Source organism: Antechinus flavipes, chromosome 1 (assembly GCF_016432865.1).
Source record: "Antechinus flavipes isolate AdamAnt ecotype Samford, QLD, Australia chromosome 1, AdamAnt_v2, whole genome shotgun sequence".
Taxonomy (NCBI): domain Eukaryota; kingdom Metazoa; phylum Chordata; class Mammalia; order Dasyuromorphia; family Dasyuridae; genus Antechinus; species Antechinus flavipes.
Genome location: NC_067398.1, coordinates 590,940,582 through 590,960,067, shown reverse-complemented (window position 1 = coordinate 590,960,067; position 19,486 = coordinate 590,940,582). Strand labels below are relative to the sequence as shown.

Here is a 19,486-nt window from a genome sequence, read left to right as displayed (position 1 = left end):
GCTCCACTCCCGGATCCCCAGCTGAAAGAGAGAAGACAGTGGCGGGCGTTTAGGCGCTCGGCCATCGATTGTGGCGGTCTAGCTCCTACGTTTTCCCCCTCCCCCCTTCCCTCCCGAGACTCAAAACGGTCTCCCAGCCTCTAATCCAGAGGCTGCGAGGAAAAGCGGGACCAGGCGGAGTGGAGGGATTGCCGAACGCACGGATGAGTGTGTGTGGGAGCTCGCGTTCAGTCTGGCGAGCGGCGGCGGCGGCGGCGGCGGCGGTGGGGGGGCTGTCTCAGTGGCTCGAGGCCGGTGCACGCCCCCCCACACCCCCCTACACCGGCGGCCTCCCGAGCGCTCCCAGTCTTGTGCCCCAGCGCCGTCTACTCCGCGCGGTGTCCTCGCACGGCTCCGCGGGGAAGAGTGAGTGAGAGTGAGAGAGAGTGAAAGAGAGAGAGAGAGAGAGAAAGAGGGAGGGAGGGAGGGAGGGGGTGCGCACGAGTCGCGGCGGCGGTGGCGGCTCCGGCAGCGGCGCGGGCTCCCTTCCCTCCCCCTCCCCCCCCGCCGCGGTGTGTGCAGGGAGGGAGCAGCCGGGGGCTCGGCGGCGGCGGCAGAGACGGCCGCGGCGTCTCTCTCCGACTCCTCCTCCCGGTTCTCTCCATCCATCTGCCGTGGCCATGGCCCGTTGCGGGAGCACAAAGGAGCCCCCGGGTTGGAGGTCAGCGCGGCTCCTGCTCTTCCTCATCAGTGTGGGCGGTAAGTATCTCTTTTCCCCTCACCTCGCACCCCGTTTTGGCCAGGGACTGAACAAAGCCGGGAATCCCCCTGCTCCCCGGTTTCTCCCTCCCCCCCTTCCCTCCGACCCCGGGGCCTCCCCTGGGACGGACAGAGGAGAGAGCCCGGCTCCTCCGGGCACACAAAGGCGGCGCTTGTGCTCCCACCTGCGGGGGGAGCAGCGGAGTTGTCCTGGGCTTTAGGGCCCCGGCTCCCTCCCGAACCAACCTCTCCCCCTCCCCCCCCAAAAAGAGGGAAAAGTATTGAAACAAACAGAACCTTCCTTCCCCGTAGGCTGTTAGGTCTGACTTCTCGTCCTCAGAAACCCCTTCCCCACTTTCTCAGGAAGTTCTCTCCTCACCGGAGACCACGAAAGCTGGCCCTCCCCGGATCCCCTGTCTCCCGATGTTCACGGGCTCCCTTCTCCTGAGCCTTGGGGGTTGAGGCTCACTTCGTACGGGCATGCTATGTCCTAGTCACTTGGGAGAAGCCTGCATGCACAGGAAGGCCTGTAAATAGTTTCTAGCCCCATCTCCCTGTCTCTTGAGTGCTTTACCTTGTTCTTTCTATCTTTACGGAAGATCTTTGCAACTCTCGGAGCCCCGTTGTCACTTCAGCACCCTTGACATCCTCTCTTTTTCTTCAACTTTATTTCCTAGTCTTTGAAATGGTATAAAGAGATCTCTTTTTACCTTTTCTAGTTAAGAAAGAAAAATAAAAATTCAGAAATGTTTTTAAAATTTAAAGCTTCCCATAAGGGCTGGAAAGAGTATTATGAATAAACTAGTGGATGTACTTAGTCTAGTGAAGGACTGAGAGGGACACTCGGTTCCACCTTTTGACTCCATGACTTGTTCTAGCTTCTTAATCCAAGTTTGACTACTCGGTACACTTAGGGTCAACACATTAAGTACCCAGAATTGAACTGAGGGGAAAACAGTAAAAATTAATTTAACTCATATCAACTTATTTGGTAAGTCTGATTATGTCAGTCATAAATACACTCCTTTTGAATCGTATATCTCTCAGAAGATTCCAGTGATCATATGTCACAGTTGAGCATTGTTATAGTCTTTTCTTAAAACATCCATCAGTGGTATTATGTGGTAGTTATCTTAACTTTTGGCAAGTTATAAAGTATTATAGCAAAATTATTTGCCTCAAATGGCATCCACTGGTTCTTGCTTGTTAGCAGGCAGATTTTTCAAAAAGATGACTTGATCCTCATAGGTTAATCCATTGTCTTCTGGATTTGAGATTATTGTTACCCAAGGTAGCATTATTTGTCTAAAAAAATCTGGGTTTGAATTTAAGAAATACTGTTTTAGCATTCCATTTTTATACCTCCAACTGTATAAATAGGTTATAAATTATTTAACCTCATTAAACCTTGTTTGAACCATTTTTAACATATATATGTGTGTGTGTGTGTGTGTGTGTGTGTGTATACATATATATATATATATGTATACACACACACATAACACTTTTACAGTGCTCACAAGGTTTTTGAGGAAAATATTTTGTAAACCTTATGATTTTTCTTTTTAAGATCAATACTTGATTTCTGATTGTTCATTGTACGAGTTAGCAGTGATTATCAGTTGATGGGGCTGAGTTTCACACCAGAGGTCAGTAAGCTACCTATAGGTACATCAGATCTTGATACAGCATTTGGAGGATTACCTCAAATTGGGGTGGTCCTGAGCAGTAGAGAACTGGGTAAGGAGAAAGGGGGAGAGAGTGGTGGAGGTCAGCTTAGTCTAAGAACTTGAATATACTTAGATGTATACTAAACACGTCCAAAACCCAACATTGATTTGAACTATTAGGTTATGCTATTCTAGAATACATAATTGCATTGGTTTGCCTAGGTATGACTTTTTTTTTTTTTTTTTTTTTTTTAAATCTTTATCCCTTGAGTTTAGACTGGAATTAGTTCATTCTCCAGAGATGGGACAGCAGGAAATGTATACATAGGTTGTTTGCTTTCCTGCATTCTCTAGGGAAGTTTTATACTAAGTAAAACATTAAAAAGTAGTTTTTTAGTTTGCAAGTGTTTCCTCTGGCATTACAGAAGAAAAGACCTAAATTATCTGCCAAATTTGAGTATAAACATAACTATTTTTTAAAATGAGTGATGATTAAGAATTTCAGTGTGCAAGAAAAGAGAAGATAGAACATCAGGCATACCATCAAGCAGTGTTTCTACTGTGATGAAAAGAAATCATTGATCTACATCTATCTGGGAAATATATTTGTATTTGTGCATTTTTTTCTTTTCATTTTATCCAACCATATCTGGATTTATGCCAGTCAAAAAACTAGATGCCTTGAAAAATGCCCTTTGAGTTTCTGTGATCTTCTTTGTTTAAAAAGCATTTTCTGATTAGCACAAATGTCTTCAAAATCAATTTTAATGTGCCTTAAAAGATCTAATCCTTTACAGGGCCTGTAGCATAGATCCTACTAAGACCAGGATGCTTGACTTACATTAAGCCATTTCCATCTCTTAACTGCTTCATACAGCCCTTTCTCAGTTATCAACTTTAATGTTGCATAATTTTGACTTTTTTCTTTAATAACGCTTTGAAACATTTCATGTGTTTGCCTTATATACTTTTGTATTTATTTGCTTTGACATACACATTCTAACATGATGTGTGTACAACTAAGAGGTGTGTACCTTTGGTTCTTACAAATAACTTTTCTGAACTCCAAAGAATCTCTATATTATTATCGATTATCTAAAGCAGGATTTTTTTTTTTTCCTTTTTGAAGAAATTGCTGGATAGGTACAATTACCTGGCAACAGTTGATATATCTTGGCAGTTGAGGGCTCATAGGAACTAGAAACAAAGGACTAAATTGAGGGGGTATGCTTTTTATCTTATCTCTAAGTTAGCTTGTAATTTTGAAGGAACTGGAACACTAGTTCCAGGATCTCTCCCCAGGAACTGTGTTGGTATTATTAGTTAGGGAAAGGGATTGGACCAGTGATTTCATTGGTGTTTAGGAAACTCCCAGAGGAGAAAATTCACTTTCTACACAGACTGTCACTTTTCTACAATTGAGAGTTCTGAGTGGTTAAATAATTTGCCTTGGGTCTCTCAGAATATATGTTAGTGGTGAGACTTGAACCTATGTGGTCTTGGCTCTAAACTGAGCTCTTTCCACAGTGTGCTAAACTCTTATTATTAGCAATTTTTTAAAGTGCCTCCTAGAATCCCAGATATGAATGCATGTTTTCTAGCTAGGGCTAGCAAGTAGCATATAGAGCTGTCTTTTTTTTTTTTTTTTTTTTTTTCTATTGGTATCCCCATACTCAGCAAATGGAATAGCTTCATTGTTTTTGAAAACCCCTTTTCTTTCAGATGAAAGTTTAATATTTATTAGTTCTGTGTATATGTGTGTCTGAGAAGTATGTGCAGAAAATTTCAAGATATTGTATTTGAATTATTTAACCTAGAGAAAACTGAGAAATATTGCTTGTAGTGAATGTTTGGTAGATATATGATGGCATTTATCAATAAGTTGATTGTCAACTAAAACTGTTTTGCTGACTGCAAATTAATTCATTAAAGATTGTAAAGTCTGTTCTGTGCACAGCATTTTATTAAATGTTATGAGAGAAAAAAGATAAATGCTGTTAGTTTTGTATTTAAACTTAAAGTCTTTTGCATGTCAAATCAGTCAATAAAAATTAAGTGCCTGGTATGTGGCAGACACTATGCTAAGTATTGGAGATGCTGAGAAAATCAAGTAGTTCCTGCTCTCAAACAGCTTACAACCCCACTAAGGAGACCACATGCAAGCAATTATGTGCAGATAAACTATATACAGAATTAATAGGAAATAATCTACCGAGGATAGAGACTGTACTTAAAAGAGGATTTGGACTTAAAATATCCAAAAGGTAGAAATAGGGGGTGCGGGATGTCAGTGACAATGCCCCAAGTTGGAAGAAGGAAATAGCTTGTTCAAGAAATAGCAAGGGAGGCCAGTGTCATATAAGAAGACAGCAAAATGTAATATATGTTATTTTATATATTTAATATTTTCCATATTTCCAGATGAGTTAGTATCATTTTATAAATAATTTCTTTAAGAATTCATTTAAAGTTCAAATTTTGGAGAGAATGTAGAACTTCCTGAAAGGTTGGAATAAAAACTTGAACTTGAGCCTGGTCAGTAGTGAAACAGTTCATTTTTATGCAGCATACTGCTTTGTTTGAATTCACAATCAAAATGTTATAGAAAATCAAGACCAGTGTGAAAAACAAATGGAGGTAATGCATTCTGTAGAATTCTAAGTTGTCATCAGGTAGAAAGTTATCCTCCCAAATATTCAGCCTTGTTCCCCCTGCTTCAACCTTGTTTATCCATATTCTAGCCCATTCTACTGAGCCATATAATAATTTGGTGACACCAAAGATCTTGCCACCTTTCAGATCTACAAGTTCTACAACTTTCTCACCCAACAACAAATCTCACCCTGACCACAACCTTCTATTTGTCCACCTCGAGTTGTGTAATCTTGAACAAACCTCTTAATATCTGAACCTCAGTTTCATTATCTACAAGATGGGATAATGAATGATTTATCTATCTCAAAGAATGACTATAAAGAAGTGCTTTGTGGATCACAAAACATCATATCTAATATTTGCCTTTACTATAACCTCTGGGCAGTGAGAAAATACAAAATGTTCTGCATTTTACAGAAATAGCATGTATTTAAATCCAGAAAAAGACCTTGAGATCATTTAACTCAACCTTTTCATTTTAGCCACGATCAAACTGAAGCCCAGAGAAGTTATAACTTGCCTAAGTTCAAACAGGTATTAAGTAACAAATCCCTGGAATTGAGCCTAGACCTTCTGAGTTCATTATCCAGATATTCTGTTTTAACCTAATTTCCCTTATCTAGATTTTCCTGACACTACTCTCCTGGTTCTTCTGGTTCTACCTGTCTGGTCACACCAGAGAGTTTGTTTCTTTCTTCCTTTCTTCCTCCTCTCCCTTCCCCCCCCCTCCCCCTCTCCACCCATGCCCCCTTTTTTATTTTTTAAACTAGATCTTCCTGTTATATAGACTAACTGTGAATGTCCCTCAGGGATCTGTTCTGAGCCATCTTCTTCTTTTCTTACTTTACATTTTCTCCCTTGGTGTTTTCATCAGCTCCCAGAGGTTCAATTATCCTTCTTATTCAGATAATTCTTCAGTCTGTTGATCAAGTTTTAATCTCTCTCTTGATCTCTAGTCTAGAATTACCAATAATCTATTAGGCATCTAAAATCGAATATCTCATAGATATCTTCAATGTAAAATGTCCACAACCAGAACTAATTATCTTATCTCCAAGCAATTAACTACTTGGAGTCTTAGAGAACTAAAAGGTTAAATAACTTATCCTATCACAAAACTTAAAGTTGAAGCTTTCTATCTACAGCATATATTATCTTCCTACCTTCCCTTTTTCTGTTGAGGACACAATCATCCTCCCAGTTGCTTGTGTTGGAAACCTAGTTGTTGTTCTCCCTCACTCCATATATAGTCTTTCTGCCATCAAGTGTTCTTGTTTCTGTCCTCATAATGTCTAATATCCTTCTCTTTATCTCCTCTGATATGCCATTTCTCTAGTACTTGGCCCTCATCACTTCATGCAGGAAAGATTACTTTTGCCTTTTGAGGTCTACCTGCCACAAGTATTTCACTATTACCTAGCTCATCATCTTCTCATTGTCAGAGTGATCATCTTAAACCATAAGTCAGCCAGTGGCTCACAATTACCTCCAGAATCTAATATAGAATGATTTGTTTAGCTTTTAAAGCTTTTTACAACTTGACCCTTTTGTAATTCTCCAATATTTTTATACTTAACTCTTCTCTACATATTTTGTATTTCAGCAATAGAACCTTTCTTGATGTTCCCCACATACAGCACATAGAAAACTTGATGCTTTTTCCCTAATGTCCTCATACCTCAAATGCTCTCTCTATTCATTTGTCTCCTGACTTCCCTGCTTTTCTTAAAAACTCAGCTCAAATTCTACTTTCTCTGCAAGAGCCCCTTCCTGATACTTTCCCTTCTTGCTTCATATCCTGTCTATCCCTTCTAATGTCCTCCCTCTGAGATTGTCTCTAATTTATCCTGTATGTATTTTCTGTATGTGTACAGAATTATTTAAATATTATGTCCTCCATTAGATTGAGAATCTCTGAGGGCAGGGACTATTTTTGTTATTTTATATATCCCCAGTACTTAATACAGTGCCTCACACATAGTAAGCACTAATAAATTCTTGAGGACTTGACTTGACTAAGGAAATATAGAGTTTCTTGGAGAAAGTGGCAATTCAGATGGACTTTGGAAAAAAGAAGAGAAAATTCAGCTAATCATGATGGGGAAAAGAAGTCCATTTTGAGTAGAGTGGACAACATGAGCAAGGATATAGTAACAAATGATGGAAAATAAAAAACTAGAGTAGAGACAAAGAGAGGGACATTAAGTATTCTATGATATAGAATACATAATAAGAAGTAGTATGAGATAAGATAAATATAAGGTCTTAAAAGGGAAAGTAATTTAAGATAGATATAAGGTCGTAAAAGGGAAGATAGGTTGATGCCTGATTGTGATTCCAGGATCAAGAATTTATCATTTTTTTTGGTAGGCAAATAAGAATCCACTGACATTTTTGAATAGAAGGGTGACGTGACATGGGTATGTGTTTTGAAGAATGTGTTGAAAAAGGGCAAAATTACAGGTAGGAAAAATAGTTAGGAAGGCCTGAACTAGGATAGTTGGAGTAAGAATGGAAAAGAAGTAACAACTTAGATATTGTAGAGATTAAATCAATAGGATTTTGGAATTGATTAAATGTGAGGATGAAGTGAGGGAATAATGAAGAGCCAAAGATGTTTTGATTCCCTATCTCATTTCTTAGTGACTGTTTCAGACCTTTCGCCCTTATCTTTTATTCCCACTTCCCGTATTTACAGTAGATGATTTCCTCACTGAGAATAATGAGGATTTAGTATAAATTCCCTCACTTCCCTAATTTTTTCCCCCTTCCATTTTTAAAGATTTCTTTGCTTCATTATCCATTCAAGAAGATAAGAAATATTGCTATTTTTTCATATTTATAAGATAATATATGCTGTGGATAGAAAGCTTCAACCTTAAGTTTTGTGATAGAATAAGTTATTTAACCTCTTAGTTCTCTAAGACTCCAAGTTGTCAGTTGCTTGCTAAATTTTATGGAAGGCATGAATGACTTTCTACCAGAGAAATCACGGGTCTGGTGAAAAAAGGTGGGAAAAAAGTGGTTTCTGTGCCTTTTCTTCCCCACTATCTATTCATTCCTTATACTCTTAAAATCAGGTTTCTGTACCCATCATTTTATAGAAATTAATTATTCAGTCTACAGGCATTTATTAAGCAATTGCTGTATGCTGGGGACTATGCTAACTAATTAAATAATATGCCCTTTGGTCATCTTATTAAGTCTAATAAGCTATTTTTGGTCATCATCTTCCTTGATCTTGTAGTTTTATGATGCTGTTGACCCTTCCTTATGACTACTCCATAATTATCAGGATTATCATAATTTTCTATTCTTTTCCTATCTATAACTGGCTTCTCTGTCTCTTTTACTGGCTATTTATTACTTCTGATCCATTTATGTGGATATTTTACAGTTGTCCTTGGTCCTGTTTTCTTCACATGCTCTCTCTTGGCCATCTAATTTCACTTACTTTGAAGTTTTAGCTTCAGATACCACTTTTATGTGAATGACTCCACAATCAGTATCTCTAGTTTTCTAAACTTTTCCTTTGAGTGCCAAAAAGTGTATTTACAATTGAAGTTGACATTGATGTTCTGCGAGCACACTAAACTTAAAATGACCCAAAACATGCTTATTCTTTCCACTTAAATGTATTTCTCTTTATATAACTGTTTCTGTTTGTGCTTCGCACTCTTACTATATTTTAAATCTTGGGCATAATTCTGTTCACCTTAGACCTACAGTATTCTTTGCATTGTAAAACAGTGCTTTCTCTGTTGAATTTTACCTCTATTATATCTCTTGTATATTACCAGTCAGTAGATATTTATTAAGAAGACAGGAAGTTCAGAACTCATTTTGGGAGGATTTTGATTTTGGAGGTAATAGGTTAATAAGCATTTAATGAATGTATATTATGTGCTAGGCACTATGCTGAGCCCTAAGGATATAAGGTAAATTTTATAGCCTCTGCCCTCAAGGAGTTCACATATTAATGAGAGATATCAACATGCAAAGAATTATACCTAAATCATATATTCAATATTAGTGGAAGATAAACATGGAAGGAAAGAACTAGCAGTGGAATGGACCGGGAAAGATCTATAGACCGTAAGATTTAAGCTCCTCCTTTCTCCATTCCTATTCCCATCTTTCTCATACACATTATTTGCTTGGGCTATCTTTTTTTTTAATTAAAGCAACCTTTTTAATAATAAGAGATATTTATAGAGAGCTTTAAAGTTTTTACCTAGCCAAGTATAATTTAGTTAGGCCATTTCTCTGCTCAGAAAATTTTAAGTGACGACTTCTTGTTTACTGAGTAAAGATTAGACTTCTTTTTCAGATTTTCAAAGCTTTCCACTGCCTTATTTACCATTTTATCCCACTCCATCCTGTCTAAGATTGCCTCCTCTATTATCCACTTCCTAAACTTATCTTCAACTTCCCTCTTTCTATTAATTATTTGTCTATTGCCTACAAACATGCCCATGCCTCTATCTTCAAAAAACCTTCATTAGATTTCTTCCATCAACTATTGAACCCATAATTTATTACCCTTTCCTGACCTGTCTTGAGAAGGCTATCTATGTTAGGTGCTTACATTCTCACTCTCTTTTTAACTCCTTTTAGTCTCACTTCCAAACTCATCACTCAACCAAAACATCTCCCTCCAAGTTACTAATGGGCTCTTAATTACTAATTCTAATGTTCTTTTTTCAATTTTCCATCTTTTTTGTTCTCTCTCTTCAGACTTTGACATTGTCAATCAAACTCTTCCTAATAATTTCTTCTTCTAGTCTCTTCTTTCTGGTTCTCCACCAACCTATCTGACTGTTTCTTTGCTGGATCTTCATCCAGGTCATACATGCTTACCCATGTCCCATAGAGCTCTTGTTCTGAGTCCTTCTGCCCCTGTACTATTTCACTAGATGATTTTATTAGCTCCTTTGGATTTATGTCATCTCTCTGCTGATAATTTGCAGATTTTCTTATCCAGTCCTAACCATTCTGCTGATCTTCTGCATTGCCAATCATCTTTCAGGTATCTTAATCTAGATGTCCATCCAAGGACGTCTCAAAATCTGCATATTCAAAATTGAACCCAGGTCTTTTCTTCCAACTCCATTCCTCTACCCCCATTTCAGATAAATCTACTAATGTGGAGGCACCACCATCATCTTCTCTCAGACTTAAAACTTAAGTGTCATCAACACCTTATTTTCTCCCCTCCACCCCCAATCTGAGGTCTCTAGATTTCACATCTATTTGATACACTTCCTTCTCTGCCAACACTTCTATCACCCTGATGCCTGGACTAGTGAAGGTAGTCAGTTGATAAGTCTGCCGGCCTTAAGTTCCATTCTTTCTCATCCTAATAAGGTACCTAATAAATGTTTGTTGACTGCTTTTCTTAAGATATTCCCTTCTTAGCGTACTACATTTTTACTAAGTAGATAATTTTCTTTCCTTTTAAACTTGAATTGCACTTTTCAGACACTATCTTTGCTCACGCTGGTCCCCATGTATGAAATGTCCTCTTCTCCCACCTCCCTCACTTGTTGAATTCTTCTCTATATTTTTATTTTTTAAAACTTGGCTTAAATAATCCTCTTTTTAAATAAAAGTTTCTCCAGTTCTCTTATCTTTTCTGTTACTAATTTCTTTCCTCATATCTTCTCACATAATACTTCATTTTGCAGTTCATTCCATAACACATTTATTACTTGTTATCTGTATTAGAGTTACCAATGTCTTTTCCCATAATGCCCCTTATCATGTATAGATCTTACCACTCTGTGTGGGCAGAGACTGACTTATCCAAAGTTTATTTCCAAAGCCCCTAGTGTAGTATTCTGAATAGTGAAATGTTTGTTGAGTGAATAACTATGAATAATCTACTATCAATTGGTTTCAGAGGATAGTCATTTTAGGGTACATTTTGGGAAGGAAGGTTTCTTAAGAAAGAATTGAAATGAAAAGTAAATGAACTTGAAAGAATTCTGACAATAAGATTTGGAGAAAACAAAGCTGGAAAAAAATGAGAGGAAGTCATAGAAGATATTTGGGCTGGAATTTTAGCTGAACAAGGACTTAACAAGGGTGTAATAATGTTTTTATAGGTTTATTGCCAAGTAAAGAAGAGACCTTATCTTTGTGATAGGAAGGTGTTTTTTTTTTTTTTTTAATTTTAATTTTTTAAATTAAAAAACCTTGGCGGCGGTAGAAAAGAAGGGAAATTTAAGTAGGAAAAATGAAAGTTAGCATTTGTAAATGAGAATTTTAATCATTTCAAGGAAATGTAAAATGTCAGACATGGTTCTATTTTTTTCCATTCTTTGTTTTTACATAAATGGTATTTTATTTTTCCAAATACATGCAAAGAAGGTTTTCATCATTCACATTTGTAAAACCTTGTCTTTCCAAATCTTTTGCTCTCTGGGTCCTTCCCCCATATAGCAAGCAACCTGACAGGTTAAATATCTGCAGTTTTTTAAAGCATATTTCTGTAGTCTTCCTTCTGTGCAAGAAAAATCGGATCAAAAGAAAAAACCAAACAACAGACTACCTTGAACTACATTCAGTCTTCACAATTTTCTCTCTGCATGCGGATGTGTCTTTTCATCCCACTTATTGGAGTTGCCTTGAATTATCTCATTGTTGAAAAAAGCCAAGTCCATCATTAGTTAATCATCTCATAATCTTCCCATTGCTTGTTACTGTGTTCTCCTAGTTCTGTTCACTTCGCTCAGCATCAGTTCATGAAAGTCTTTCAGGTTTTTCTGAAATCAGCCTGCTCATCATTTCTTAATGAACAATAACATTCCATTACATTCCTATTATAACTTATTCAGCCATTCCTTGCCTAATGGGCATCCTCAAAAAACTGCTACAAATAACTTACAGAGCTACAAAAGCTGCTGCAAACATTTTTGTACAGGGCATGTTTATTCTTCAGGTTAAGTAGTTAACAATCCTGATTTTTAAAAATAACATTAGCAATGAATGAAATAATGAAGTTATGTTGTTTAATTCTTTATTCATGTAGTTCCTAATCAAAAGTAATTTTTCCTTCCTCTGTTTACTCTGGATAAAAAAATTTTCTGACAATATGATATAATAGATTATAGTACTTAGTTGTACTTAGACTATACTTGGTTGGAAATTTTGAGTTTGAGTTTTGACTCTGACACCAGTGGATAGCATGTGAACTCTTGATTTTCTCATCTATAAAACGTGGGCAGCTAAGTAAGTAGTGCAGAAGATAGAGTGTTACCTGGAGTTAGACTCTGATCTCCAACATCTATTGCTGTGTGAACCTGGTTAAGTTACTTAACCCTGTTTGCCTCAGTTCCTCATCTGTAAAAATGAGCTGAAGAAGGTAATAGCAAACCATTCCAGTGTCTTTGCCAAGAAAACCCTAAATGGGGTCATGAGGAATCAGACAGGACAAAAATAACTGAGCAACAAAAATGTGGTTTACAGTACTTCTAATACTATCCTACAAGGTTGTTTCAAGGAAAATAAATTGTCTTTCTTTTAAAAAACTTATTTGTTAATTTGAGCTTTTTTATTTTTCATTTTAATTATATTATTTATTTTAATTATATTATTTAAAATTCATGTTATTTTTAATATTATTGTACATTTGTGATATTTCATTAGATTTTGAACTATTTTGGTACACATTTTATTCTTTTAATGCTTAGTTAGCATTGTATACTTAATATAATGGGAGCTTACTAAATGTTAAATTGAAATAAATTACTTACTTTTATAGAGGTATAGGTGAGTTTTGATTTATATAGAAAGAATATTACTCCAACAGGCAAAATTATGAATTTATCAAAGTATCAAAGAGTGCCAGCGTTCTTTCTATTTGTATGCCAATTAATCTAGATTTCCCAGGAATTGAAGTTTAGTTTACTAGGATTCACTCTCCTCATTTACCTTGCCTTTTATAAAATGGCTACTTCCCTCTCCTTACCCTCTCCCCAACTTTTCCTATCTTTGCAGTTTAGTTTCCGTAAAATAACTACAAGTTTCATAAGTTCCATAGCCATGTCATTAGGACCTTCCGGTTTTAAGTTGGCAAAATAATGGAAATATTGTTTTGTTAAATTTAGTCCCAATATACAATTCCAGGCAGTTATGAAACTGGTGGATTCTAAGGAATCCTTGTCATACTGAGTGTGGCTTCTACTTTGGAAACTCTTTGGGCCTTTTGGTCTTATATAAAGGGATTTTGATTATTTAACCTAGAATAAGAGAAGAATGAAGAAACTTAAAATGCATAAAGAAATAGTTGTAGTCAATGTTTCTTTTTGCACTGGTAACAAAATTGGTGGGAATGGAACTCAAATTACAAGAAATAGTATTTTTTGAGGATTCTAGGTAAACAACTTTCATAGACTTAAGAGCTCTAATATAAAGCAGTGACTTTCAGTCACTTCAGTATGCTATCCATGCTATTCTATGCTATCCATGTCCTGACAGAGAGGTGATAAATTCAAGAAGCAGAATGAAACATTAATTTTTAGACCTGGACTATGTGAAGATGTATTTATTTTATGTATATTTGTTAGGAAGACTTGTTTTTTTTTTTTTTCCCTCTATTAGGTTGGAGAGATGGAAACAAATAATATTTGCAAATTGATGCTGTTAATTGAAAAATAAGTGTATTTCTTTTCATACTAGTGTTCCCTAAATAATTTAAAGACCTTTTATCCTTATCAAATGAGAGTATTTTCATTTCACAAGTCTGATGTGCTTATATCAATTTTATTAATTTTCCTTACTTAGCGCTAAAAATCAGAGATCCAGGATATGAAAGGAACCTGAAAGACCATCTGGTCATCCCTCTTATATTACAGATGAGAAAACTGATGATTTTGGAGCATTAAGTGAGTTCCTTAAAATCCCACAAATAGCAGTTTAGTTCTTGGAAGCTGGATGTGAACTCAGGTCTTTTGACCCTAGAGCTCTTTACATTGTACTATCATTCTGCCTTTGAAGCTGTGAGTAGTAATTCATACTTCACTTTTGGTCATGACAAGATAGGATCAGTTTCACTCCTAATTGGAAAGACATTTAAATTTTGTATGCCTCCATTTACATTAGCAACCAAGATTCTGTTTTCAAAGGACTTTTCCATTACTGTAAGAGGGGTGTTGGTGAAATACACTAAGGCTTAAAAAAGAAGGAAATTTGAAGGTGTTATCATAGACCTGAGAAAGTATAGGCTTGTAAGGAGCAACAGCACCCTGAGGCTCTACTGAGATCCTTGAGCAACTACAGGTTGACAGTTCACTTCAGCTCCTTTTTACCCTAGAGCAAGTGTCTAACAAGTAAAAAGATTCTTTTATAAATAAAGTTTGAAAACATTTTCTTTTAAACTACATATAAAGTTTAAAATATTCACTTAAGTAATCTGCTACTTAATTTTTTAGTTGATAATATTTGTATATTTCTAACTGAATTTTTGAATAATAATATTCATAGTCATATTATTATAATTGCTCAAAAAATGGGAGAATGAGGATAAGGTAAGTTATTTATCTAAATAGACTTCATTAGTAAACCTTTAGTTTGAATAATAACACGTCTGTAAGTGAAGCAAAAAATTGACATATTTCTCTGCTCAAACTATACTTGAGTTTTCTGGAATTCAGTGTGGTTAAGATAAAGAGAGAGTTTTGTTATAACACCCCTCCCCCCAAAAAATACCCCCTGCTTTTGAGTATAGACTTTACTTTGTGGCTGTGCTTCTAATCCTTTCTATGGAATTTTTTTTTGAATAATTTAAATTGCCTTATCAGTTGCTACAGCTATTCAATGCTTCTTAAGTTGGAGCTGAGCTTTTCTCTATTTTCTTCACTGTAATTTTTTTTCTTCTTTTAAATTGTTCAAACTGATACCCAAATGATTTCAGATCTGTTACATTGCTGTATGTGAATGCTAATCTAGAAGTGATTCTGAACTATTTTGGACATTCCAGAGCTACTTTTAGACATTTGTAAACTCAAATGCTAGACCTTTCATTATTTGGTGAACTTGGAAGGGTCTTTAGCTTTCCTTTTTTCATAGTGACATATAAATCTTTAATTTTAGTTTTCCATGGCATTTATTCTTTCCAACAATAATCATTTCAACTTTATATTTGAGTCCTCAATAGGTAGCTGCGTCCAATGAATTGCTGTTTTTGCTGCTTACTACATATGTGTAATTTGACTTGTGACCTGGCAAGTATGCTACAATGTATTTAAATTTTCATATCTTTTGATTACTCTTTAGATTGTTTGGAACTTTGTTTCTTGGAAGTTTGTGTTATTCTGTGAGATTTGCTACTACATGGCTTACTTTGTGCTATACACTGTACAAAGTGTTTTTTCAACACTTTTCAACAACTCAAGAAAGGCAAAAAAAACCCAAAAAAACTAAAAACCTCTTTCAAAAATGAATGGTCCTTTTTCAAGGAGCTTACTATATGAGGGGAGAGACAATATAAAAACAAGATATATGCAGGACAAATTATAGATAACCAATAGAGAGAAATTACTAGTCTTAAGAGTATTTGGAAAGACTTTTTCCAAATGGTATGATTTTAGGTGACACTTGAAGAAAAGTAGGGAAGCCAGGAGATAGAAATGAGGACAGAAGAGAATTCTAAGTATATGAAACAAGTCAGTGAAAATTCATGGAGTTGGAAAATGGGAGAAACAGAAAGGCCAGTATCACTGAATCACTGAGTACTTGGAAAAGGAATAAGGTGCAGAAGTCTGGAAAGGTAATAAAGGAGCTGGTTATTAAGGGCTGTACAATTCCCATATGAAATTCAGCCTGCTTTCTTCCTCTTGTGACCTTTTTTTTAAAGCTGAGATCAGCTTTAGAGGTCAGCTAATCTTATCCCTTCATTTTATTTTAAATCTAATTTTTTCTTTCTTTTTTTTTTTAAATAAAGTAATTTTATTTCTTTCCTAGTTATCAACCATTGTTTTCTTTCCTTCTTGCTCCATTCTTGTTTGACTGGATGAATTTACAATTCCACCAATAGTGAATTAGTATATTTGTTTTTCTGCAGTTCTGACATTTATAATTTACTGTTCTGTCATTTTGGTCAATCTAATGTATATGAGATGGAACCTGAGAACTACTTTAATTTGCATCTTATTAATTATTAGTATTTATGGTTGTTGATACTTTGTATATTTATCTTTCTTTATTCATACCTCTTGATGAATGACTTCTTATAATTTAGTTGTTTCTTATATATTTAGATCTGAGACTTGTTGCAAAGATTTTCCCTATTGTTTCCCATTTTAACTGTTAATTTTATGGAGAAACTTTCAAATTTTATATTATCAGTTATCCCTTTTATCTAATTAGCCTGTTTAACTGGCTTTTTCTTTTTCTTTTTTAATCATGAATTCTTCCTTTTAGCCTTACATTTAAAAGGTAATTTCTTCCATGTGACTTTAATTTGCTAATGATGTCACCTTTTATATATCTAAGTCACATGTCCATTTGGAATTTATCTTATTACACCTGTATGAGATAGTAATCCTTAACTAACTTCTGCCAGTCTTCGCAACAATTTTTGTCAAATGATTCCTTATGTTAATAGCTGGAATCTGAGGTTATCCAACATTATGCTACTGTTTTTTGTTTGCTTTTGTACATTGTATTCCTAGTCTGTTACTGACTGAACATCCATTAAAAAAATTTTTTTTAAACAAAGTTAATTTGATAAATACTATATAATTTAAGGTATGGTAGATCTAGATTCCCTTCTTTCCCACATTATTTCCTTTAAAATTCTTGACCTTTTGTTCTTCCCATTTAATATTGTTATTTTTTGGCTAATTTTAGAATACTTTGATTTAGAATTAGAATACCAAAGAATACTTTGGTAGTTCCATATGGCACTGAATAAGTAGGTTAACTGATATTGTTATTTTTATCATAATGGCCAGCCAATCCATAAGCAGTTAGTATTTCTCGTCTTATTTCATTCTTTTTTTCTACAAATAGTTCTACTTTTGTCTTCATGGATAGACTTCCCTAATATTATATGTGTATGTATATATATATGTATATATATATTGTAGATATTCTAAATATAATTTCTTTGTCTTTTTTTTTCCCCTTAATATTTGGGAATACTGCCAGTTTTTCCAATTTCTCTTAATTTTAGTGCCTTTTCTCTTTTAACTATTTTCTATTTTTCTTACCTATATCTTATTTGTATAAATCTGTTTGTTGTCTCTCGTCAAATCCTGAGTGCCTTAAAGATAGGGGCTATCTTGTCTCTTAGTATCTCTGGCTTCTTAGCACAGTGCTTGGCACATAATTGATGCTTAAACAAATTTTTATTAACTGCTAGCTTTAATTTATATTATATAATTTGCATTTATTGTTTCATTGTATTTTTTACTTTTTTAGGAGGGGTCCCTTGACCTGTGGTATCACACTCAAGTAGAAATGGGGGCCACTAATCAATATAGAAGTATCCCAAAGGGCACGTGTTGATTTAATTTTATTATCTATATTTTATTGTATTTTTATGTAATTTGTTAAATATTTCTCAATTACATTTTAATCGAGTTAGAGCAGTCTTCACACTTGGGAATAATATGGATTGCATGTTTCATATCTTCTATAAAAAATGATGGTTTTGTTACCTCTTTACTTGTATTTATTTTCTTGATTTCTCTTTCTAATTTTATGGTTAAAGTACACACTTGTGTTATTCCTGATCTTATTGGAAAGCCCTCATTTATCCTCGTTTACGTAGAATGTTTCGTTTGATATATACTATTTACTCCATTAAGGAAAGCCCTTGTTACTTTGCTTCCTGATTTTTTTTTAAAGCAAAATATGGATATTGGATTTGATCCCAAACCTTATTGACATAAAATAGTTTTTACTATATTATTAATATTAATAATTATGTTTATAGTTTGATTTTCCTAGCATAAATTCAACTTGATCATAGTTCTTTAAAATCATGTTCTTTACTTTTTATTTAATTTTTAATTTTTCCTTCAAAAGCCTATTATTATTTAATTATTTTTAATTATATAATTTAATTAGTTTTTCTTCATTTTCTATAAAGATGCCGAACATGGATGAGAAGTATTCTGATCCCAATTAATAATGCTAGAGAGCTATCATTGCTATTTTTTCTAAAGAGTTATTCAGGTCCTTGACTTTTGTTTTGTTTTACTTTTTCACATGTATATATAGATCTAAATAGGATGCACTTGAAGTCCCCCACTATTATGATTTTATTATCTTTCTGTAATTCAGTTACCTTTTTCTTTAAGTTTTTAGATGTTATATCCTGTGATACAGATATATAAAAGATTACTATTTATCATCTATGGGATCTTTAAATATAATAGCTGCTTATTATTTTATCATGTTCATATTTACTGTAACTGTGTCATGTCATGATTGCTGCTGTTGCTTTTTTGAATTCACCTGTAACAAATAGATTTTGCTCTAGTTCTTCATTTTGTTTGTTTTTAATAATTGCACACTTTAAAAAAAATATAGCTTTTTATATACAAAACATACGTATGGATAATTTTTCAACATTGATCCTTGTAAAAACTTCTGTTTCATCTTTTCCCCTCCTTCCCTCCACCCTCTCCCCTAGATGGCAGGTAGTCCCATACATGTTAAATATGTTAAAGTATATGTTAAATACTATATGTGTATACATATTTATACAGTTATCTTATTGCACAGGAAAGATCGGCTTTAGAAAGAAGGTAAAAATAATCTGAGAAGAAAAAACAAAAATTCAAGCAAACAATAACAAAGAGTAGAAATGTTATGTTGTGGTCCATACTCATTTCCCAGTATTCTTTCTGTGGGTGTAGCTGCTTCTGTTCATTACAGATCAATTGGAACAGGTTTGAATCCTCTCATTATTGAAGAGAGCCACATCCATCAGAATTGATCCTCATGTAATATTATTGTTGAAGTGTATAATGATATCCTCATTTCACTTAGCATCAGTTCATGTATGTCTCTCCAAGCCTCTCTCTGTATTCATCCTCCTGGTCATTTTTTACAGAACAATAATAACAACATTCATATATCACAGTTTATTCAGCCATTCTCCAATTGGTGGGCATCCATTCAATTTCCAGTTTCTAGCCACTACAAAAAGGGCTGCCACAAACATTTTTGCACATATGGGTCCCTTTCCCTTCTTTGGAATATAAGCCTAATAGCAACACTGCTGGATCAAAGGGTATGCACAATTTGATAACTTTTTGAGTATAGTTCCAAATTGCTCTCCAAAATGTTGGATCTGTTCACAACTCCGCCAACAATGCATCACTGTCCCAGTTTTCCCACTCCAACATTCGTCATTATCTTTTCTTATCATTTTAGCCAATCTGCCAGGTGTGTAGTGGTATCTCAGA

General features: G+C 35.0%; 1 protein-coding gene across 2 annotated transcripts in view; it reads left to right on the top strand.

Annotated features, from left to right (window-relative positions):
• The first annotated feature begins 474 nt into the window (after positions 1 to 474).
• The window catches only part of LRP12 (LDL receptor related protein 12), a 134,893-nt gene continuing 115,881 nt past the window's right edge, over positions 475 to 19,486 (top strand). For both annotated transcript variants that reach the window (XM_051970970.1, XM_051970969.1), the window contains exon 1: positions 475 to 738. In XM_051970970.1, coding sequence (XP_051826930.1) covers positions 660 to 738 — 79 coding nt within the window. In that variant the 5' untranslated portion in view covers positions 475 to 659. The remainder of the gene's footprint in view (positions 739 to 19,486) is intronic.